The 24,030-nt window shown below is 43.7% G+C and overlaps 2 protein-coding genes across 4 annotated transcripts in view; both read left to right on the plus strand.

Annotated features, from left to right (window-relative positions):
* The first annotated feature begins 1,539 nt into the window (after positions 1-1,539).
* On the plus strand, positions 1,540-13,349 carry ccnf (cyclin F). Its single transcript, XM_086175783.1, has 17 exons — positions 1,540-1,779; positions 2,542-2,693; positions 2,862-2,968; positions 3,077-3,144; positions 3,317-3,513; positions 3,678-3,731; positions 3,963-4,067; positions 5,044-5,121; positions 5,692-5,846; positions 5,964-6,128; positions 6,219-6,342; positions 6,437-6,617; positions 6,734-6,821; positions 8,492-8,591; positions 8,690-8,823; positions 9,727-9,905; positions 11,620-13,349. Exons 1-17 carry the CDS (start codon positions 1,767-1,769, stop codon positions 12,057-12,059), a joined length of 2,340 nt encoding a protein of 779 aa, XP_086031909.1. The 5' UTR covers positions 1,540-1,766; the 3' UTR covers positions 12,060-13,349.
* A 1,420-nt stretch (positions 13,350-14,769) lies between these two features.
* The window catches only part of abca3b (ATP-binding cassette, sub-family A (ABC1), member 3b), a 34,019-nt gene continuing 24,758 nt past the window's right edge, over positions 14,770-24,030 (plus strand). For 2 of the 3 annotated variants that reach the window (XM_086175374.1, XM_086175371.1), the window contains exons 1-8: positions 14,770-15,080; positions 16,126-16,207; positions 18,456-18,702; positions 20,149-20,273; positions 21,249-21,414; positions 23,175-23,434; positions 23,539-23,655; positions 23,823-23,943. In XM_086175374.1, coding sequence (XP_086031500.1) covers positions 16,154-16,207; positions 18,456-18,702; positions 20,149-20,273; positions 21,249-21,414; positions 23,175-23,434; positions 23,539-23,655; positions 23,823-23,943 — 1,090 coding nt within the window. In that variant the 5' untranslated portion in view covers positions 14,770-15,080; positions 16,126-16,153. The remainder of the gene's footprint in view (positions 15,081-16,125; positions 16,208-18,455; positions 18,703-20,148; positions 20,274-21,248; positions 21,415-23,174; positions 23,435-23,538; positions 23,656-23,822; positions 23,944-24,030) is intronic. The other variant, XM_086175372.1, reaches the window with a different exon arrangement.

The raw sequence follows: 24,030 nt of genomic DNA on the forward strand, positions 1-24,030 counted from the left end.
CGGGTCTGACCGAGGTGAAGCCGGAGGTCTTGCCTTCGCGCGGTTCCCCTCGAAAAGCTGGGACGAAACCCTTCTGCTTCCGAAAACGTCAATCCGGCTTTTGGAAACTCGACTCTCCGGGCTTGTAAGTGATGATGGGATTGAGAGAGCAGGTGATGTGCCGATCAATAGAGAGCCTGAGAGGAACAAAAGACCACCGCCGCAAGAAGGCTCTGCTCTTTTATGACCCATTTTCAAAGAGGGGGCAGCGGAGAGGACTCTATTCAGTGACACGAGTGCTCCGCGTTCATCACTTGGCTTTGGATACAATGGTATTAATCATCATTCCACTTCTTTCAATGCAGCCGCTTTAAATTCAAGCATTATTTTCCTTTATTTGTCAACAACTCTGCAAGGTCACACCGTTATCGATTACGTTTGTGTGTGTGTGTGTGTGTGTGTTTCGATGAGGTCGAGGAAAAGTCGATCATTTCTCCAAATGGTTAATTACATGTCGGACATTGATATTCTTCTTTGATCTATTTGAAGAGAGAACAATAAATCTCACATTCCCCGATTTTGGGCCGATCACCAGTTACCCGGTTGACCACTGCACAATAAACTCATATTAATCTGGTTTACCCTTCTGACCCTGCGGACTTAAGATCAAACTAAAGTGTTTAACGTGCATTCATTTGTTTTATAATGAATTTTACTTTCACTTTGTTGTGCGGAAAAGTGTTCGTTGGCGTTCGAAACTCAACCGTTGACCTGAAATGTCTTGATATCGGGGACAAAATAAACCCGGAGGTGGGTCTGTACGGAGGTTTAAGATTCAAAGCATTTATTGTCACATGTGTATTGTAGAAGCGTGTTTCCCTGTAAAACGAAATTCCTACTATGCTGTCCGCAGTGCATTTGGATATTTAATGATAAGACATAATAATAGTGTAAATATTATTATAAATATGAACAGTGTTGGCAGTGCAGCAAAGTGCAGGTGCAAGGATGACTGCAGTTTAAATGGGCAGTAATTCCATGTGCAGTGCTGAAAGAAGAATGTCTTATAAGGTTAAAAATGTAATATTCCATATCAATATTAGTGTTAATATCAACCCATAAGACACAATGACCGGCTTGTCAGGCCCGTTTGATTAAATCAATCGCCGACTTTGACCGTGATCGATGTTCGTGGCCCTTTAAATGTCGTACCTTTAAAAAAAGACTTCCGGGTCCAACTACATCACCCACAATTCAGCTGTTCCTGGTTATGTCGTCATAATCAGGTCAACCAATCAAAGCTGCTCACTAGCGAGCGCGTACTTCGAAATGTTACGACGCCGTCCAATGCCCAGCCGATATATTACAGTTTATAAAATTCGCCCAATGATTACCGCTGTTAGACGGGAGAACCAATCATACGGCGCGTACCTCGAAGGTGGGCTGACCCAATACGGACCAATCAGATTGAATGTGGTGTTTAAACACTGGGCGCGGGCGGTCCTACGGCAAACCCGGGGTGGGTCTAACAAGTCAAGACGCGTGCTTGAATTTGAATTTCAGGCACAAGCCGATAACTACACTTATTTGAGAAGTGCTGCTACCCAACAAGGACAGAACGGCACATTGTAACACCGTCTATCTGTTGGAAAAGTCGTCTGTCTTTACGCTGTTTTGAAAGTTACATTTAACCCAGTGCTAACGGTGTGTTAAAATCACTGTAAAGCGCTGTAAGGTTAGCTAAGGTATCTGCTCCGGTATCACCCTCTTAGGAGACATCACTTGCAATGAAAGCGGGCGGTAAGTCACCCTTTCCCCAAATTTTTATATATATTGTTGTTGTTAAACCATGGTGTCACTTGATTTTAATTAATATGTGAACGACTTTCACGAATGGCTAAATGGTTTACTCCCTGTGACATCGTTAGCACAGCTCATGAACTTAACTTAACTTGTAATTCACCTAACTTTAAGTAAGTCCATGGATATGACTGGGATGCAATTTATAAAAAAAAAAAAAGGTTTGTTAGCTGTACAGTAGTTTTGGTTTCTCTTTTAACGACAAGAAAATAACGACTACTATTTGAAACGCTAGTTTTTTTTAGCCACTTGAACTGCAGGAGGGAAATTTAGGCGCTCACTGGGCTTGGCGTCACTCCACCAGCGTTTGAACGCCACTGTCGCTTGAAACACTCAATTATATTTTATTAAATGTGTAATAAAATGAAAATATCCCATTTTCTGTAAATATGAAATGCTGACTTTCACTCAAAGGGTTTTAGCGACCAGATGAGGCTAGCGTTGGCCATAAATTTAGAGCCATAACTTTTACTGAGGGGTTCTTGGCTAGATGACCAGTTTTCCTTCTGGCTGCTTTAAATGACCTGCAAATATTGAAATATCACGAATGTGAGAATTACTTTTTTCAGCCACACTGGAGTGTGAATCACTTGTGTGCATTTTCAGTGTTTACTGTGGGCTGCTGCTCCTCGCCTGAATTGTGGCATTCGTTGGTTAAGCCTGTCAGCTGAAAGCTCACTTGTCTTTCCTTGTCTTTCACAGCGGTCCACTGCCGTTGTTCAAAATGTTACTGTGTTCCGGCGCGTAAGCGGGTACGTAAGCGGACCACTGTTACCTTGCTGTCTCTCCCTGAGGAAATCCTTCTATGTGTGCTCCAGTGCCTCTCCGCTGAGGACCTGCTGTCTGTTAGAGTGGTAAGTAATCCTTCATGACAATCTTGACGCTCTTGTGTTCGGCCTTTAGTGAGGATGAAGCGCGCCACCCCGTCCTCGACCCGACCTGGAAACTTTTCGGCTTACCTTTACTGGTCACTCAGCTATCTGTCTGTTGCAGAGACCAACTGCCTGGTGCTTTTTTTGCAGGTTAACTCCCAGCTACGTGATATTGTTGACAACCACTCCAGTGTTTGGGCCAGAGTCAGTTTCCGAGACACGTGGCCATCCCCCAGCTCTCTATGGCTGTTTGAGAGGTGAGATCTCTTTTTTTTAATTTTTTTTTAAAGAAAAATAAAAAGCAAACTATTGTTGAAGGTGTTCCCTTCTCTGTGTCATTTAATCTGAAGCCTCTCTCCTTCCAGGGCGGCAGAGAAAGGGAATTTTGAAGCGGCCGTAAAATTAGGAATCGCTTATTTATACAACGAAGGGCGTGAGTAAACTTTTCGACAACTCCCAATTTGCACTGCACCGTGTCTCAAACGAGCGGATAGAATTCAGACGTGAAGTGTCTTCCCTGTCCTAATCATTTATTATTCAAACAAGGAAGACAAATGCTCAGTGCGCTTGCAGCCAATCATTCGAGCTCTGTCTTTCTCCATCAGCGTTGCTGAGCGATGAGGGACGAGCGGATGTGTGCGGACGGAAAGCCTCCCACTTCTTTAGCCTCTCAGAGAGCCTTCGCTCTTCTGCAGCTGATCCCTTTATCTGGGTGTTCATCCGTCCACCGTGGTCCCCCACCGGCAGCTGCTGCAAGGCCGTGGTTTTCGATCATCTCAAGGCCGAGTGTGACAACCATATGGTGGGTTTTCTTTACTGTCTCTCCCTCCGGGTGAACGTAACATGCATGATAACTTTTGTCGACGTGTCGCGCTAAATGAAGCTCTGGCTAAGGGCTGACCTTTTTGTTTTTCTCTGGAAAAAAAACACCAATAAATTGATGCTGATTGTTTTGAACTCTTACAGGAGAAGAAGGGGCCCCTGTTGCACTGTTTGGCAAGAGTTCTGCAAATGTTTGAAGTGAGTATGATGTTTGCTATGAACAGCTCATATAACACAGCTGGTGCTCATTTTCAGCCCAAATGTGATAGAATATCGAATTATTATAATTACAGCTCGGATCTCCAGGCCTGTGAGAGGAGAACAAAATCAAGGGACACAATTTTATTTATTTTTTCGTCCAGCTTGTTAAGCAAGATTATGTGCTAACATCTGGAACTGTGTGGCTTTTTTTTTTTTTTCTCCCCCCAGGAGGACAAAAAACATTCAGACGCCATTGCAATGTTGGAAGAGTCCTCGCAGGCCGGCTGTCTGCAGAGCTCCTTTCTTTTATGGGAACACAATCATAAAGCGGCTGTGAGTTTAAATCTCTCTTGTGACATTCCTAGAAGTCAGTATAGCTCTTAATCTCAAAGCCCATGATACAATTTTATAATTTTATATGTACACACACACATACACACCATATTTTTCAGACTATTGGGCGCACCTGAATATAAGCCTCACTGGCTGAAAGTAAACAAATAGATATATGTATATATATATTGGCCGCACTTGTCTATAAGCCGCAGGTGCCCACGTTGTAACATTATATATTTACATAGAAACATCTTCTTTAACTTTTAATTAAATGCATACACGTAACACGGCAGATGAAAAAGACTACCGTGATTCCCGGACAATAAGCATCGACTTTTTTTCACTTAAACGACGCTAATATATGGATTTTTTGGGGGGGGCTTATGAGCTTCACGCCGCTAAAACGTTTATCCTCGACACATCGGACCGATGAAATAACCAGGAAATTCTCAATCCGTTCAATCTGTCCCCGAAAAAAAAGACCACTTTGAAGGTTATAGTGTGCAGGAGGAAGCCAAAGATAGCGATCGGCTAGCCGGTGCGGCTTATATTGCGGTGCGCTAAATAGTCCGGAAATTACGGTAATAATAGAGGAAAAGTCCATCCATCCGTTTTCTATCCCCACTTTATCCTACTCCAGCTGATCGCTATCTTTGTTTTCCTCCTGCGCACTAAAACCATTAAAGTCGTCTTCTTCTGTGTCAGAATTGAACGGCCTCAAATTTCACGTTAATTTCATCGGTCCGACGTGACGAGCCTAAATGTTTTGGTGGCGCCAAGCTTGTTAGCCCCCAAAAATCCCTAAATTAGCCGCATCATTGTTTAAGCTGCAGTGTTCAAAGCGTATTTGGGGAAAAGAAGCGGTTTATAGTCAGGAAATGACAGTGTATATCTTACTTCATTGAATTTCCTCTGTGACGTAGTTATGAAAATGAATCCGCTGGAAACAAACTTTACTGTTCGCCCTTTACAGATGGCAGATCCGGGCAGATACCTTCAGTCTGTGCGAACCCTGAGAGACTACGCTGGCAAGGGATGCTGGGAAGCACAGGTGTGTGTTCTTCACAGATTGCTCGACGTTCCAGATGCACACCTGACGCGCAGATTAAACGCAGAGGCCTTTATTTTAATTTTAGATTTATGTGCAGATGGATAAACCGTAGCACTTTAACACACTGTTTTTGCTCGTCAGACTCGTAGGCAGAATAGACAGACTCAGATTCAGCTGTTTGTTTACCGGTTTCTCACCTGTCAGTTTGCAGTAACCGTTCCACGTGTGTTCAGTGTAACACAAAAGCAGCCGGTTGTTTACGACACGACAGCTCTTTATTTGCCGCGTCTTTGTTTTACCTCGTCTCCTGCTCCTCCAACTGCTATTCATAACAAACACTAATAAGCAGTGTCACGACGGTTTGACAGTTGTTGACGAGCCGCCGCTTTTCGGTCGTGGTCTGTCACATTTCCACAGCCAAAAACGTACCCGAGAATCATTAGATATGACCTCCATCAAAATCCAAGCTCATTTAGAGTTTTCCATAAAGTTAGTTTGTGAACTTCTTGACATGTTCACAACATTATACCAACACAGTGTCTTTTTTTTTTTTTTTGTGTGTGCATGCAGCTCTCGCTGGCTAAAGTCTACAGCAATGGGAACGCACTTGGTTTGGAGGCCAAGGCCTGCTCGGACCTGGTGTCCCAGCTTTTCAGTGCCTCCAACCAGGCCTCACAGCGCTGTAGTCACAGGATCCTCCGGCGAGGCATCAAGGACACCATGAGGTACTTACTGTCGTCGGAACCCCGATCTATTACTGAATATAACTGATAACCTTAAGGATGTTTTATTTCACGTGAGCGCCACATCACTTTTTACCGTCGTCTGATTCCCATCTGCAGGTATATCCTGGTGGATTGGCTCGTGGAGGTGACCACCATGAAGGATTTCTCCAGCCTGACGCTGCACGCCACGGTGGGCTGCGTGGATCGCTATCTGGCTCTGCGCTCTGTCCCTAAAGCTCGCCTTCAGTTACTAGGAATTGCCTGCATGGTCGTCTGTACACGGTAAGACTGTTCATTTTAATCATTGCACTGAAATACGACGGCTGAATTTGAGAAGAGGGTAATAATAACGTTTTGTTTATTCTTTTCCAGCTACATCAGTAAAGAAATCTTGACAATTAGAGAAGCCGTGTGGCTGACAGACAACACCTACAAGTATGAGGACTTGGTTCGAATGATGGGGGAGGTCGTAGCCGTGCTGGAGGGAAACATCAGGGTTCGTACCATCCCGTAAAACCTTTTTTTTTTTTTTCGAAGAAGAATTATTTTGGAGGCGAAGTAAGTAAACGAACCCTCTTTTTTCCTCTCAGGGCCCCACACTGCTGGACTATGGGGAGGTTCTTCTGTCTCTCCTGCCTCTGCAGCGGAGGAGCAGACACCTCTTCAGTTACATCTGTGAACTCTCCCTGCTCTACTCTGCCCTCGCTACACAACCACCCGCCAAACTGGCCTGCGCTGCACTTCTGCTCACAAGAGCGCTCCACCATTATGGTAACTGTCAAAGTGTCCGCGGAGAGACATTGTCACGCGTTTTCTCGGTTTCGGTCGGGAGCAAAAAAAAAAAAAAGGTCTCACCTTGAAATGACCTTGATGTTTCTCGTTCCCAGCGCCCGTCTGGCCCAGCCAGCTAGCCGACTACACCCGCCTCTCCAAGCTGGACCTCGTCCCCCTTTCCGTGCTGCTTTATGTCAAGTGGTAAGCTTCTGAGTTTGTTTTGACACACAAGGATTCTTTTTTTTGTTTGTTTTGGTCTCATCTTGCTATCAAACATTTGGCAACTACAGTGCATCAAGGCCACATATAGACCTTTTCTGTCTTTACCTCCATTACAGAGGTTGTTCATAACCCACTTTTTATGCAAGTTATCAGACGAGATCGATTTATTTTAATTAATTTTATTTGTTTATTTTATTTTATTTTATTTTGAAGGTTTGGGAATACCCATTAAATCCAAGACAGAGCCAGGCTCTTCCTTCCTCCCACGTTCATGAGGAATATTTATAATGATAATCAACGCTCAGACTTAAAAGATATCCTGACAAATCAGCTGATTTCAATACGAAGGAAGCCGAGGTCATCAGGCTGGGTGGGGCTCTACATTCTGAGTGCCCTGATAGTTTTTTTTTTTTTTTTTTTTTCCTCCCCCCAAGTGATCTAATTCTCTCAGCTCACTTCTCACAATTCCATTTCCTGTAACATGACCTTGGGAGTGAGACCTGAAAAGCATATCCGCGTACTTGAAATACATGTTTTTTTTATTATGACGTCAGCAGTCCAGCACGGGGGCCCGTGGAAATTCATGCTCTCATCGCAGCATATCTGATTAGCCAGGGATCAACATATGATTGGGATATTATGTTTCCCTGCAGCATGGGCCTTTATAAACATTACCCTGCTCACTCTGTGGCTGACTTGCTTTGCTTTTACAATCACTTGTTATATGACTAAATTTACCGTGTCGCTCTGCAGAACCGGTCGACACGCACCGCAACACGTTTTAAGTAACAGTTTATGCCGTTTCCAAGGAAACTTTTGGTTTTTTTTTTTCCGTTAGCTCTCATGGTTGATTTCATAAATGTCGCTTCTTTCGTACCGGCGGGGAGACGGAGGTCATGGCAAGCTGGGAAGGATATGGGAAAAACAACTGCACAGAAGTTTATCTATTTGAACAAAAACACGTTGTGTAAATGATGTGACAAATATGATTCACCTCGCCATCTGATTGCATGGCAGTCTCCCGTGGCATCGCCTGCTTCTGTAATCATGTTAGAAACATCATCCAGCCGCTCGGCGTTAACAACTCTCCAAACGTCCAGTTGTGACATCAGCGCTGCGCGGTTAACCTTCGGTTTCTTGTTTGGATTCTGAAAGGAAGGCGTGTCGGGAACAATATTCGGTTTCACCGCTTGTTTTCCACATCCAGCCGCTGATTTGATGCACAATTTGGATTTGGAAAGTATAAAACACATTCTCTTAATTTGCCAGCTCAGTTTGGCTCACACGGAGCCGTTATGTCACCGATCATCTTGAATTGATCGGTCAAAAGCCTGACTCACGTTGCGTCACTGGATATGAGACGCCTCATGATACCTGGTGACTAAGAAAGTGGAGTTATATGCCGAGTTATAAAAGACAGAAGAAACGTTCGTGGTTAGATGGGAGTGTGTGTGAGGACGCCGTGAGTCACCGAAACGTGCTTTGGGGCGGGTCACTTTGATAGGTGAGCTTTTGTATCGACAAACTGTAATTCTCAAATGGAGAAGTAATGAGATTTATCCCCGAGAGGTAATTACAGAGATGCAACTGCAGCCGGGAAAAGTGTTTTGAAACTCACTCCTTTCTCTTCACTCCGTTTCCTCCATTAGTTTCAGCCAAGATGTTCCCAAAGATTACCGACACGTATCTCTGACTGGCGTCAAGCAACGGTTCGAAGACGAAGCCTACCAGCAAATCAGCAAAGAGAGGGTACCGCCTGTTTTTTACTCATTAAACAACAACAAAACAACACATGATAACGGAGGACGTCGTTAAGCTGCTGTCCCTCTTTTCGTTTCATATTCAAGGTGATGGATTTCAAAGAGCTGTGTCAGATCTTGGAGATCCCAGAGGTGGAGCCTCAGATCGAACCACCCAGTCCTACCGGCCAACAAGCAGACATTTCCACTTTCCTCGCCTCTCCCTCCAGCAGTAGCAAGAAGTAAGATATTTGGACGAGATGTTGCCGCCGCACCCTGAAAAAACAAAAGTTCTGCCTAGAAATAAAAGCTATGTCTGCCGATGGAAGCATCATCTTGGAGCTGCGGCTTTCTGATATCCTGCAATTTGTGCAGACATAAGTTACCTGAAAACACTTTTGGTTTTTCCCCCCTCACTAAAGTTTCGTGCCAAGACCGAGATCTGTTAAAGGATCTGTGTTTATTTGTTTGGGGAAATGCACGTTGGTAGGTTTTCCAGAGCATCTGTGAGGGTTCTGTCCTCGTCAAATCTTATCGTGGCAACCGGAGTCGGTTCCTTTTCCCAAACCTTCCACCGTCCATCCTCCTTCTGCTCAGTCCGGAACTGTTACCGCGATAAGACCTCACAACGATTTTGCAAAGTCGGGGTGGAAGCGAATTACACATTGATTGCAGATGAATTAGTGGAGGATAATCCTTGGATTTCCTTCTAAAGCCTTTGCTGCTGCGGTTGTAAATTAAGTCCTAAATTGATTTGATAATCCTTTTAAAAGGTCTTAAGACACAAAAAAAAAAAACAAGACAATGAAATGCTGCAGAATTCCTTTTTTTTTTTTTTTAAATATCACCATAAAAATCAAATCCTATCACACTCCCTAAACAGTTCTGTTTATCCCACGCCCTAACCTCTGAACTTCACCATACGTGCATTTCGCTCATAAAGCGTAAGAAATCTCATCAGAAGCCAAACAGGCGGGAGCCGACGGCAAAGTGACCAGCTTCCCGTCCCTCCCTCGCTCATTTCACGGCCTGCGTCCGGTCGGCCAAGACAAACGGTCTTGTCCAGAAGGTGTTTTGTTTGTGCCATCTGTGAAATGAACCAATGAATCACTCTAACCCGCTCTCGACTCCCTCCCTCTCCCCAGGAGACGCGATGACAGCATGCACGCTCGCCGAGGCAGCTTTTCGGCCACGCCCACCACCGAGCTGTCCAATCAGGAGGAGACACTGCTGGGCGACATCCTCGATCTGAGTCTGGATACTTCGTCTTCCGGCTACGAGGGCGACCAGGAGGAGGAGAGCGAGGGGGAAAGAGAAACGGATTGTGAGTATAGGGAAGGGAAAGTGTTTCTTAGAAGAGAACGATTTGAGGAATCTGGTTTGACACACAGCATGATACCTCGAGTCACGAGACAGTCCTGTTAGTTTTGTTTTGGTTTTTTTCCCAGATTTCTGCAGCGTCTCGGTCCTTTATGACAGAGTGTGTTCATTGTTTACCAAGTGCGAACCCCAAAATATCCCTCTTCAGTCATTTTTTTTTTTAAAGTACCTGAATAAATAGGCCCCAAAGTTACAATTCTGTAGATGATCCTGACGAGCTAGTGTTTTCTATTTACTACTCTAAGTCAGTAGGGTGCCCCCTCTATTTGATCTGACTCACTCATTTACATCTCCCAGAAAATAAAAAAAAGAAAGAAAATTGAACGGGAGCTTCATGCATCAACGAATCGTTACAGGGACAATGGACGTTAATAAAAGTTTTTGTTTACGTGCTAGTATTAGCCAATTGGCAATTTTTTTTTAAACACCCACCCCTGGGCAGGTTTAATACATATAAAATTCAACATTGACATCTATGTTGTAGCATGGACACTTCAAGACATTTCTACAGCACCTGCCTGTAAAAAAACAGAAGTAAAAGAAAGATAAAACACACTTCAGGTCATCCAGACAAGTTGCACAGAATGGTCTCATTCTGTTGCTTAGGATTTATAGCGTCTGCCATTGGACGTGTTTTGTCGTATCAAAGCACCGAAGGGGAATTCACATTCACTTTGGGTCACGGGCTTTGTTTCGAGAGCGAGAGTGTAATCAATGCCACGAGATGAAACATGGCGCGTCTGTATGGCTGCCGGCCACAAAGCGCTCTGTGAAAGCAGAATCGATGAGTGCGGGACGCATGCATTCAAGATTCAGAATGTTTATTGTACAATGTACAATGTGCAAACGTGTTTCCCTGCACAATTAAATTTTTACGTCGCTGTCCACAGTGCATTTGGATTTGTATTGGCAATAAATAGGTATTGTAAACATCAATCTAAATATGAACGGCGTTGGCAGTGCGAGTAAAACATCGAGTGCCACTTGGTGTGCAACTCACAAGTGCAGTACTGCATTTAAATTACAGCCCAAATCTACAATCCTTCAGAATAGGTCCGCTGTCACTGGCTTAATAATAACAACACTTGCTAAATGTTCATCAATTATATTATTGGTATTGTTTTCACAACAGATGAATAGTGACTACGTCCTGTACAGCTGTGGAATCCCACGCTGCTTCTTTTGGCATGGGACTCCGTCATCATGAAATTCAGTCCTTTGCAGTCTTAAAGTGCCCGTGACACTTTTAATTAGGAGTATCGCAAATACTTTGGTGTGTTCTTGAATCTAAACACGACCTATTTGGAAAGTTTTGAGAGATCGAGAAAGAGGCTGTCAGGGAAAATGTTTGGTCATGTGTGCTGAATTTAATTTATTTTGCTAAAACACTTGAGCAAAATAAATTCAATTTATTTACATCATTTTTTATTTATTTATTGACATCAATTTTTTTTATTTTTTTTTTTACATCAGCGCTTTTTTTTTTTTTTTTTTTCTCCCCCCTCCCACGCCAGGGAGGAAAAAAAAATCCTCAAAGATGTAAATGTGTGTTTTTTGGTTTTTTTTTCATGTGATACTAAAATACATTTTACATACATGCATTACAATTTTGATTTTGTCCAAATGAGTAAGAGCCACGCATTCTCATTTTTCAATAGTCTCAATGATGTCCTTCAAACTGGAGCCGCCGACTGATCCGAGGGATGGCCCGGAGCACTGCCGAGCCCTTTCCAGTGACGAAGACAGCGTCTGCGAGGACGAGGGAGCGGTAAACAAAAATTCCCTCGTCCCGCAACCGCCGTCCTCCTCAGCAGACTTTAACAGTTCGGGATATATATCTGTCCAAAGCGCTAGTCCACCATCCTTGTGCTCGTCTGCCAAGGCTTGCACGATCAAGACCTTCAGTCCTCCCGCGGGCGCCGCCTCTGCTGGTCCCCAGCCCGGCTTCCGCCTTTTGCTTCCCGTGCAAAGGCCTCGCGGCAGCTCCGGCAAGCAAGTGAAGAGGAAAAACTCGGCAGCTCATAGTGCGGGTGAGATGGAAAGGGCGGCGGACGGAGGAGACGTGTGTTCTGTCAGCGCTGGCTTTCTGAGCCTATAGATTATGGTCGTTTGTCCAGACGTCTCGCGTAGTTTTCCTTTTTCGCCGTGCCCGTCAGTCTACAGAGGCCGGTCCGCTGTCGCATCAAGCAGAGTTCAAGAACCAGAGGGGAAAAGAAATGAGTATTAATCTTCTAGAAAGTTGCCATTGTTTTGCATTACATTTCATGTTTACAGGCGCGATACAGTACAATGCCTTCCTTCCTTTAATCAAGACAGTTCAACAACTCGCAGCCGGCTCGGAAAAACCCTGGAACGTGACTTGACCTCCCTCAGGGCCCGTTTTACAGCCTCCTACAACAACCTATCTCACATCCTATTACATTATTGTAATATGCCTCATGGACTCCTGGAGGAAGGAAAAAAAAAAAAAAAGGTTGCTCATTGAAGAGCCTAAACATAGCTGTCGTGTTTTGGTTTTCTACGTTTTTATAATGCACTGTTTTGTACAAGAAGCTCTTGTATTTGGTGAATGTCATCTTACTGGTGAATTTTCTTGGCATCTGAAACCAGAGTATTAGCGCAGTTTTGTCCTTACTTGCCAAAGGTACTGTGTTGCTGTCACTGGTGTCCTCAGGGGCGTCTTTTTCAGTCGAATCCGCTGTGAATGGAGCTCACGTTGCCGAGACTTTACACCGACTGTGCTTTTGTTGTCGCGCTGTGATCCGATGGGATCACTACGACACAATTCCCAGCAGGAGACCCCGGATAGAGTTTCACTTTTAAGATATTGACACATTGTGTATCCAAGTCGGCTGGAAATGGGAAAAAAAAACAGAAATCACAGACTATCCAAAGCTCACATCTAATCGGGCTGTTTTACTTTATGAAAGCGACACACTTAGGTTTTATTCCACCCATGTTTACTGTGGCTTATAGAAGATCCAACATTTTTTTTTAAATTTTTTTAAATCATGGAAACAACAGGTGAATGACAAGTTATCTTTCATGTGTATTGATGGATTTTTGTTTCGCCTCAAACTGTAATTTTAAGGCACAAGAGCGTGTTAACCCGAGTGCCTTATTCCGGTCACTGAGGACATTATTTCTAAATAATCGTGAAATGAAATGCTTCTTTAAACTGTTACTCCACACTGGTTTTTTTTTCCTCCTGTGTTTTTAAATGTACATAGTACTATATGTATAAACAAAGAGGGACAGAATATGCCACTACTACTTGAAGTTTTTTTTTTATTTGCTTCAATCCAAAAAAAATTTTTTTTTTTTAAGCGAAACTTTTTATGACCCGTGATGTGAATTTTGTGTATATATATATTTTTCAAATAAAAATAAGCCATCATATATGAGTATGTTACTCTTTGTCATCATGTGCACACAGAATAAAATCTTGGATAGAATTAAATATACATAAAGTGAAAGTGACCTTCTGAGTTCGACCCTGATGGATTTATAACTCTGGCACGTTTATCATCCCAGTCACGCACACATATGTCTTAACATTTTTATGATCGACAGTAATGTTCAAGCCCTCAACTGCTGCTCGGTCAAACACCTACGTTTGCACCATCTCATCCGCTGTGGGTTAGTAGCTGTTCAGCCACATTAAGTGAGCAATGAAGCAGCTTGTGAGGGTAGGGGACAGGCCTGGTCACCTCAGGAGGGCACTGAAGATGGAGGATCTACTGTCAGAAAGAAGGGGAGAATTCACATGAGGAGGATTCCACATCTTACACCCGGCCTTTTAGTGGCTCCCCTCTGGTTGCGGACTCCGCTGCCCCGCCTGCAAAGCCCAGAGGAGTAGGTCAACCGTTGTCCCCGGAGCCATCCAACTCCTCAATTCCCAGCAACCCTGCAAACTCCTTTTCACCATACAAACATCCCCACCCCTACCGAGTGTAATTACGCTCTTGATAGATTTATTATGTAAATGCAGAGCGAGCTTACTTACAATTTGCACAATTCTCTACAGCTATATATACATATATATATATATATGTATATGTATTATTACATTTTTTTTTCACAATTTGATACTGCTAACCCATGTGCAACTTAATCTTCAATCTTTGTAGTTACTGCTAACAGCTAAGACAATTTATATTTCATTATATTTCTTATTCTTCCTCCTTTCCACTATTGTCTATTACTGTTATGTTTTTACTTGAAACTCTGGCACAACAATTTCCTTCGGGATTAATAAAGTTGTTCTCATCTCATCTCATCATCTCATCTTAATGCTCCTCAGGGGCAAATATTGTCATACCAGCCCTCCACCCACCAAGTGTAATGCCCCCTATTATATATTATATAATATTATGAACAATAAATATTAAATATTAATATACATATAAATATACATATATAATTATTTTATTTGATGTTGATCATTTGCATCACCCTCGGGTACAAATAAAGTTTTTTTCTGCTTCTGATTCTGAAAGTAATCAGTTAAAAAAATAGTTTGGGCGTCTGAAAATTAGAAGGAGAATTCATGTTATTTTTTTGTCGGGAGCGGATAATATAATAATATGCATCCCTGGAGTGTATGTGCTAGTATTCCATTCCAATTAATAACAAAAAATTGCATTCGAAACGGGTATATTGTTGTTTTTTTTTTTTGTTTAGTGTGTAATGTTTTGAACGGCACGCCTTCGCCACGACACTTGGAATCACTTTACGGCAGATGACGTAGGCACGTTTATCACGTGATCACAGCAGGTCACATGACCGGCTGTGTTGACTATCCCCCCCTCCTCCGCTGCATTTTCACGATGAATGCAAGGGCTCGTCCGCTCCTTGCTGCAGTGTCATCGTCGCTTCGCTAACGGGCTGGAGGGGAGAAAGAGAGAGAGTGACGGACCCCCGGAGTTCAAACACGGGAAGACAGCCCGATGCCTGCCGGTCACCGATAGTGCCGGGAGAACCGCCGCAGTGATGGTATTGTTATCTTTTTAGTCCGAAAAGGAGGAGCGGGTTCTTTTTTTTCCTCGACAAGAGAGAGAGAGAGAGACAGAGGGGACCGCCGCTGGTGACGTTCATGAACCGAAGTCCCGTTTTTGTGGTAATTTGACTTTTATTTTCCCACACAAATTACCATCGGGTTCGCTCGGTGTCCATAATATGTTGCTATAGAATTCAATAAAGCCGTAACGGTGAGTCGGAATATGTAGTCCGGTGTTTCCTGGCTCTGACCCTCAGTTCCCATCTCCAGCGTTCATTAGAATCCTTAGGGATTGACGAGCGTGCCGTTCAGCCAATCGGGAAAGCCATAAAGCGTCGCTCGGCCAATCAGAGGCGTCGAAGGCGGGTGTCAGTGCATAGGTAAAAGGTTCACGTCTCCTCGGCTGCTGTGTTTATTGTCCTCCTGAACAATGCCAGGAAAGCATTTGAAATATAAAATAAACATCTGATAATGTCGAAAAAAAAAGTCAAATCACATTCAATAAGAGGCACGAATCTGCTAAACATCCCTGTTGTATCATCACCTGTTATGTCTAAGTTCTGTAGATAGATAGAATTTACTGTATTGATCTCCAAAACTGGGAAATTATCATTTCCAGAAAAAAAATAACAGTGGAGCGTGTTTACCTGTCAAATAACTGGCTGACATACTTTTGTGAGATTTTTTATTTTGCAAATACAGTTTCTGGATATGGCTCACACTCTTTGCGATTGTAGGGCCTTGGCACTTCCTCAGCATGCTGGAGTAGCGATTATTCTAAATATGTATAATCTGAGTTGTTGTTTTCTTTTCACTTACTTACTAGTTCCATTGCCAACTCTCAGGCCGTTTATATTTGCACAGTTAAAGCAAATAGGATCAGCTCTTAAATCACCTTTATACTTCCAAAATGCAGTTTTGCTGAACCGCAAGGCTCGGGGTGACTCTGGGAAGTGGTGTGGACTCGGGATGCATGATTGATTTGTGTTTTAATATAAAACAGCTTCGTACAAAGCTTTCACTTCTCTTTTCCCATTATTGTATTAGTAACCTAATAACACTGTCGCTTTACACTATGAACTCAGATTTCCCATACATGTTAAACATCAACACACTTCTAATGACAACATATAACGAAAGGCTTGCTCTGTGTTTTTGTCCTCAGGAACTGTAAAAGGAGTTTACCTTTCAAAATGGCTATCATGCGACAGTTTGGACTCCTGGTGTGGAAAAACTTTCTTCAGCAGGTGAGTTGGAGATGAACGACTTTATGACCAGCGTGCTATTGACCTTGTTTGGTTTTGACTGCCAATAGAAGCTAGCGTTGTCACAATTAATCATGTTTTATAGAGCAATAGTTTTTTTATGACAGGTTTTATTACATTAGGCACTCAAGTTAGTTCTTCATCATAGTAAAATAGTGTACTGTTGTTTAAATGATGTTTGCCAGCTATTTGTGTGTTAAGGTTTTCTAAGGTCACCATGTCAGTAGCTGTCACGTGCTATTTTTTGCCTTTTCTGGACAGTATTCAGTTTTGGTTCCCTCTGTGAAACTCTGTCATGTACAGGTTATGTTGTGGCACCAATTTCAAATTTTACCTGCAGAATAGAAACAGCGTAGCTTTAGATTTGCATGTCCTTTCAGTGAAGACACCTTTGCTGATTGTTGTCCAACAGGTTGGACAAGTTGCGTTCCTAAGCTGTATCTAGAAATGTGAGAAAATGTGCAGATCTTTATACCATTGTGTGTTCTGCTGAACATCATATCAGACCTGGGGTTACTAAAGATAATACCTCTGCGTCACAATGAAATAATTTCAACACGGATGGAACCCGGCACATTTCTGGCAACTCTAAATATGCGCGTGCTTAAATTTGCACTGCAGTATCACTCGGTGTTTGCAAAGAACTGCAAATATTCAGATACCGGCCTGCGTGCCTTCCCTCTGTTCGGCGTAACGTCTCCGCTCCATCGCATTTTGTCCACTCCCTGCTGGTTCAGTCAAGGTTGTGCAGGGGAAGAAAAAAAAAAAAGCCCACAGTGAATCTCATTGTTGCTCGCCTGTCTTGGCCGCAGAACACAGAGTGCAAGCTAATCCCTTAATCAGCCCCGGTCATTCATGTTCAGAAATACTTGGATATTTACGTGAGGTTGCAGTGTATGGACGGGTCAGCTTTCATTTGATCACCCACACGTATTAGCTGATTGAAGAATCGATTGAGCTGGTTTGGGAGCATCTATATTGAAATAATCTAAAAGCCACAGACGTACACATTCAAAATGTATTTGCTCAACTTCTCGAAATGAAATTCTCTAAATGAAAGCAAGGAACGCTACTGAATCAGGAGCCATAGTCCTTCCAGTGTTCTCTTGTCCTTTTTTTTTGAGCCGTCAAGTATCACAGCTGTGTTGAAAAGACAAGACCCCTGCTAGAAATTTAATGTGAAAGCACATGATAAGGCCTGAGCCTTTTATAAAATCATAAAAAAAAAAGTTTCCTTTTCTTTTTCACGGGTAAAGTAATTTACAGACACACCAAAACACTCTCCTGAATTAGTTTTTATCCACAATTCAAAGTGCAGAGTATTAATAGGAGTGATAAACAATAGTTGAGCAGTGATGGATGGCAGAATGAAATTCAAGTAGAACTCGCGCGTGTGTGTGTGTGTGTGTGTTTGTGTGTGTGTTTGTGTGTGTGTTTGTGTGTGTGTGTTAAAATAGCCTTCAGCAGGAGAAAGCAAAGCATGAGCATTTTTTTTTCAGTTTGCACAGAAATTGTGTGCTCAATATAAAGGAAAGCAGACGCATCACTCACTTTAGGGTTTAAATGACAAAATGACGAAAAACCCCTCGATACAAAAAGTGTCCAGGAAATTGAACCGTCATATCTGACAGGACAGCACAAGCACTTGAATAGAGCTTTTTTATTTTTTCATGTCAAACTGACTAAGCGTGCAGTCGTCCGGATAGAATAAGGATCAGATGTCCACAATAAATTTACAACCATTACCACGTACTCTGTTTTTCTGACTTGTGATCGAAGAGGAAGAGCCGCCATCGCTCTCCCTCAGAGACTGGCTAATGTCCTGGAACTGTCAAAGTCACTCCCGACCTCAGTCACTCAACAGAAGGAGGTGCTCGCTTTAAAAAATAAAAAATAAAGGGGTCTCGTCAACTGTCTGTGAAATGTTTTAGCCTCGGCCGAGAGTAACGAGGACAGGATGAATTGATGCACGGACTCATGTTGTGACGGAAATGATGACACGCTGTTTACACCAAGCAAAGCAAAGCGGCGTGTGTCATTTGATGCTGCAGTTCTTAGTTTTGTGTTTAATGAATACCACGGTTTTCATTCTTTAAGTGCTCAAGCCGTAAATACAGTATCTATACCTCAAATTCCTATATTGTGCACTTTAGTCTTCTGATGCCACTCTGTTTGCTTCCACCTCTTCCTTCTTCTTTCTACAATTATCTCCCTGTTTCTTCCCTCCCAGAAACGTCAAATCCTGGTAACGCTGGTAGAGATTGTCCTGCCCCTGCTTTTCTCCGGCATCCTCATTTTGATACGAGAGAGGGTGTCTTTTAAAACTTTCCCGAATGGAACCATCTACAAGAGCTTCGCCATCGACAGGCTTCCCGAGAAGTCCATGCGCTCCCTGCATCTCGCTTACGTGCCTGGGAACTCCAGCTTGGTGCGAAAGCTGGCAGAAGATGTCCAGGAGCGTCTGTCCCTGGCCTCAGGTGGGTCGTCGCTGTTCCAGGAAGTGGGAAAACTATGTAGCCGATCTGATTTGAAATATGGATCAAGAAGGAATTGCAGCCAAAGAACTTTAATGGCATCATAAACAGATAAGGCGCCTGAAAATGGGTATTGTTTATGCTAGCAAAAAGGTCTGTTTTGTTTTGTGGGAATCGAAACAAGAAATCAGCTTCCGGCGCAGGAATGGAGAAGTAACAGGCAGCGCAACCTTGACGCCATTTAGCGCTCAACACAGACCTGGAAATGTAAACGCGCTGTTATTGCAGCTGGAGGTTCTGTCGGAAAGTAGGCTTCTTATGGCGCTCACCCAGCTTCCCAGCTTCCCAGCTGCAGCGTCTCTTTGGCCGACAGCCTGACCTGACAGCCGTGCAATTAAGTTGATAAACACGCTTGTTTGCCGGCTGACGCACCGGACGAGCCGCAGAGCGCGCATCCGAGGCGGCCGTCGGGAAGCGGATCTATACGCTCGTCGTTTCTGAAGCCATCGAGATCCCCGCTCAGCTATTTGTGTTATTTTAGCCGGCGTTAGCGTCAGAGGGAAATGTCACGCTCGCCGAGAAACCCGCCACAACGTGATGAAAAACGCAGCCGACGCTTTTCTGGTGTTGAAGAGAAGGTCCCATATCTAAGCCCTTTGAGTTGAATTAGATTAAATTAATTAAGAGACACTTGTTGAGGGTCACAAGAGCAAAGGGGAATGTCTCGTGATTTAGGGAAGTGGTTTGGACTGGATGAATTCCGTGGCTCGTATTTGTGACACTCTGAGTCACATTGTTTACCCTCGCCTGGTAAATGTGTTTTCATGTCTCGTGTTTCACGTCAGCAGTTGAAGATGTAGATTGCAAGGGCTCGGGTTTTTTTTTTTTTCTTTCCGCCGGCGTGCCCGCCGCTTGTTTATTTTAAGAGAAACGGCCTCGACTTCACCTTGAATCCTCCGTGTAACAACCCGTGCCCTTTGCCAGACTTGGAATACCTGCATGTTCGTATGATAAGTGGAAGAAAATGCTATTGAGAAACGTCCAGGCAGAGAAAGAATGTTAAACAAAAGTGTGTGTGTGGCCTGTTATCTAAACCTCTGCTTTTAGTCCATTTTTTTTTTTTTTTTTTTCCAACCGTCTCCAGTAGGTCATCTTAAGACTTGTCTATTCCTTCATTTCATTGTGACATCTGCGCTGTCGTTCTGTCAGTAAATGGCCATCCTTAAGAGCACTTTTCCTCAAGGTCAGACAAATTGTACTGATAATAGCGACTGAAGAATTCAGCCGGGGTCGAGCTTTCCAGACAACTTCCTGGCTGCCGCTGAGAGTAGCGAGAGCCAAGGTCAGGCGACAAGACCTGGTTGAAAAGCGATGTACGTGAAAAGAATTCAGTTTGAAATAAAGTCCCTTTGTGTCATCTGATGTGTGTGTGTGTGTGTGTCTTTTCAGTGCGCGGCTTCGTCACGGAAGAGCAGCTGGAAGACTATATCAGAAAGGACCTGACAGGGAAGCTTCTGGCTGCGGTGGTGTTTGAACACACCTTCGCCCAAGACAATGAGACTTTGCCTCAGAAGGTAAAATGCAGCACACACACACACACACACACACACACACACACACACACACACACTCACTCATATACACACACACACACACACACACAGATGATCTTTTCCCTTGTGCACCAGGGGTTCATACTTATGGTGTTGTATTAGCTCTATAGCGTTTTTTTTTTTTGTAGCGAGGATGCACACACACAGCACAGAGCAGGAAATATGACGTGCTTTAGAAAATGATTTAACTTGGATGATAAGAAAGGCGGTGAGAGACGGAGATAATGAGGTAAACGAAAGTCACCAGAAAGCTAAGATGTGGAAATATGACGAAGCGTATTTAGCGCTTGGCTTCACTGTGACTACGGTGGGAGTTGAGGGAGGAGCGGTGTGTTTACTGGGTTTAAAAATGTTAGCAGCATGAAGCCAAATAAATTAAAAGACATTACACCCCTATTACTCTGATAAGCCGCTTGAGTTTTTTGTGCAAAAAAGCGCCGAATATTGCCAACAATCATACCGCTTTGTGAAAGCTACTTCAGCAAACCAGCGAGCACGACTCTGTTAATAAACGCTAATAAAGTTACTCTTTGTTGCAAGTTGATCTATATTTCTTTCTTTTTTCTATTCTTTAATATTAGTAATGATACAATGTTGTGCAGAGGTGCACGTATAACAGTTTTATATTTCTAGTTGCGTTGGAGAGTGTTTTCTTCTTCCAAAGGGGGTGGGGGGACAGAAAATAATTGAGAATCATTGGTTTAATGTAGAATTACAAAGGATTCTGCAAAAATTGCAAATATCATAAAAGCTCTGCAAACTGTCGAGCTTGCAACGCACCGATTATGTAGATGGTTTGCGTTGCAGATCCACTTGAGATGGACTTATGGACGTTATTCTATCGATCTGAACGTGGAGCGCTCACCGCATGCACCTGTTTTCCTAAATAACAAACGGCTAATGAGCTAAAGCAGGACTCTTCTGTCTCTCCCACAGGTGAAATACCACCTGCGTTTCCCCTTCACCCCGCGCAACGCCCCCTTCAAGGAGAAGTCCGAGCTGGACCCCAACAGCGACTTCGACTGGCATACGCTCAGCCTCTTTCCGCTCTTTCAGCTGCCCGGCCCGAGGGAGCAAAACGACGACTCTGGGGGCACACCAGGTGAAGCTCCTCCGCAACAAATCTGTATTCTTGTCTTTTAGACACCTTTTTCCTGTTTGACCTTTTCATTTGAAGTAATAATCCTCCTCACAGGGAACGTGAATATTCTTAAAAGCCTTATATTGTTTGCTAACTTGTTTTAAAAGCCTTTTCCTCTCTTGCGATTGACGTCTAGCACTTTCCACCGGAAAAAGACTTTGGATGATTTGTAAAAAAAAAAAAATCAGCGTGGAGATATTCAGCGCGTGTTCCTCGGCGGATTCGAAAATCCGATTACTTCCTCATTCACGTGTGAGATCTTTCCGGGATTCGAGGGAAGAATTTCTCCCATGAGAAAATCTCACAGACACGGCATCTTCGACAAATCCCGTGTTTCCATAGATACCTGTGCATCTCGGGCCGGGTCAGGTATGGTCAGGATATTTTGTGATCTCTGCTGGCTCCCTCCTGTTATGGGAGAAGATGAAGTCATGCTAAGACCGTGGCAGGGAACAAAAGATCTTTATAAGCCAAATGAAAATGGATTTCTTTTTAAAATAACTAATACAACATGGCTTTTGTTCCTGAAGGGCTCTCATCCATTTTCATTCTGTGGTAATACTGTATAAAAGAGAGGTAAACTGAAAGGACACTAAGGTGTACAAGACAATGGTGACATTCACTAAAAGACAGGAAGCAGAGCTGGAGGTCGCAGGGATGAAGATGTTGAGGTTCTCTTTGGGGGAGACCAGGATGGAGAGGATCAGGAATGAGTCCATCAGAGGGACGGCACATGTTAGATGTTTTGGAGAGAAGGTCAGAGAAGCCAGACGGAGATGGTCGGGTCATGGACAGAGGAGGGAGAGCGAATGTATTGGTAGACGGATGCTGGAATTATAGGTCTCATTATTGCCACATTATTGTTATTGTTGCCCTCAAAGGGACACGTGTTACGGTATCATTATAAATGTAACTAAATGTATCCAAAATTTAATGTACAACTACTGTAACTACTCCTTAATGTTACATAAGTTATAATTACCGTAATTTCCGGACGATAAGCCGCAACTTTTTTCAGGTAAACAACGATGCGGCTAATATACGGACTTTTGTGGGTGGGGGACGCTAACGAGCTTCACGCCGCTAAAACATTTATCCTCGTCACATGGGACCGATGAAATGACCGGGAAATTCTGAGTCCGTGCAACTCCGACACCGAAGAAGATGACTTTGACGGTTTTAGTGCGCGGGAGGAAACCCGAGATAGCGATCGGCTAGCCGGTGCGGGTTATATTGAGGTGCGCTCAATAGTCCGGAAATTAGGGTAAGTTAAATGACTTTTAATTTATTACTTATTCAAATCCAAAATCTTACATGCGCATTCCCATTTTTATTGAAACAGCCTTCCATCTGCATCAACATTTCTCTTCCGGGACATTTAGGGATCATTTATATTTCTCAATTCCACTTGTTGAAAATGGCATTGATGTGGATTCACTAATGGCGGCACGTCGTCACTTCGCGGGTAACCTAGTTTATGGTCAATGCACGCGTTTGGCTAATTTATTCTAAGACAATCAGACTTTTTAAGAGGTTGTCTCGGGCCACATAAAATGACGTGGCGGCCCACATTTGGCCCGCCGGCCTTGAGTTTGACACATGTGGTTAGTTGGTGTGAGCGAAGAGGATTCGGAGAATAGGGTGAGATGGAGACGGTTGATTCAAAAAGAAGAAGAAGAAACTGAGTAAACGCTAGCTGAGCGCCCTCGTCCTCTCTTCAGGTTACTATCGAGAGGGCTTCCTGGCGGTGCAGCACGCCGTGGACCGAGCCATCATGCAGGCGTACAACAGGAGCGCCGCCGACTCCCTGCTGGGGAGGACGATGGTGGTCATGTCCAGGTTTCCTTACCCGCGCTACAGCTCGGACGTCTTCGTCCTCGCCATTCAGAACCAGCTGCCGCTGCTGCTCGTGCTCAGCTTCACCTTCACGGCTCTCAACGTAGTTCGAGCCATCGTGCAGGAGAAGGAAAGGAAGCTTAAGGTACGTCTCTATTAGAAGTCCTGGTTCGATTCAGGTCGATGAATTTATGAATAAATGCAAGTTTTTTCTCATATCTGGACGCAAACCATTCTTTTGCATCTCAGGAGTACATGAGGATGATGGGACTCAGCAACTGGCTACACTGGAGCGCCTGGTTCCTCATGTTCCTCCTGTTTCTCTCCGTGTCGGTCTTTCTTATCACCGTGCTCCTCTGCATCAAGGTGAGTCGCCATCCAAGATGAGAAGATGAATGAATCAGCCTAATGTGACTAAGTGTAGCGACAAGCAGTCCAGGTTATTGCTCAACACCTGAAACCAACCGACTTCTCTTCGGCAGCGAGTTTTACCTGCTCACTGAGCCGGCGTGTTTGTGTTGTGACCGTTTCAGGTGAGCCAAAACGGAGCGGTGCTAAGCTACAGCAACCCCACCTTGGTTTTCGTCTTCCTGCTCATGTTCACCGTATCCACCATCAACTTCAGCTTCATGATCAGTGCCTTCTTTTCACGAGGTGTGTCTTCTCTGAAAGTATTTGCGGACGAGTCTTGTGCGTCGAGGACACCAGAATCTGGACACCTTTGTCAATAGCTACCTTTTC

The sequence above is a fragment of the Fistularia commersonii genome, chromosome 28, assembly GCF_037954325.1.
Source record: "Fistularia commersonii isolate RoL2024-O1a breed Wild chromosome 28, RoL_Fcom_v1.0, whole genome shotgun sequence".
Lineage (NCBI taxonomy): Eukaryota > Metazoa > Chordata > Actinopteri > Syngnathiformes > Fistulariidae > Fistularia > Fistularia commersonii.

Bases quoted from the DNA above. Each gene is read 5' to 3' on its own strand.
- ccnf (XM_086175783.1), top strand. The intron at 3,732-3,962 runs GTGAGTATGATG...TTCTCCCCCCAG, and splicing joins GAGTTCTGCAAATGTTTGAA to GAGGACAAAAAACATTCAGA. The intron at 8,592-8,689 runs GTACCGCCTGTT...TTCATATTCAAG, and splicing joins AGCAAATCAGCAAAGAGAGG to GTGATGGATTTCAAAGAGCT.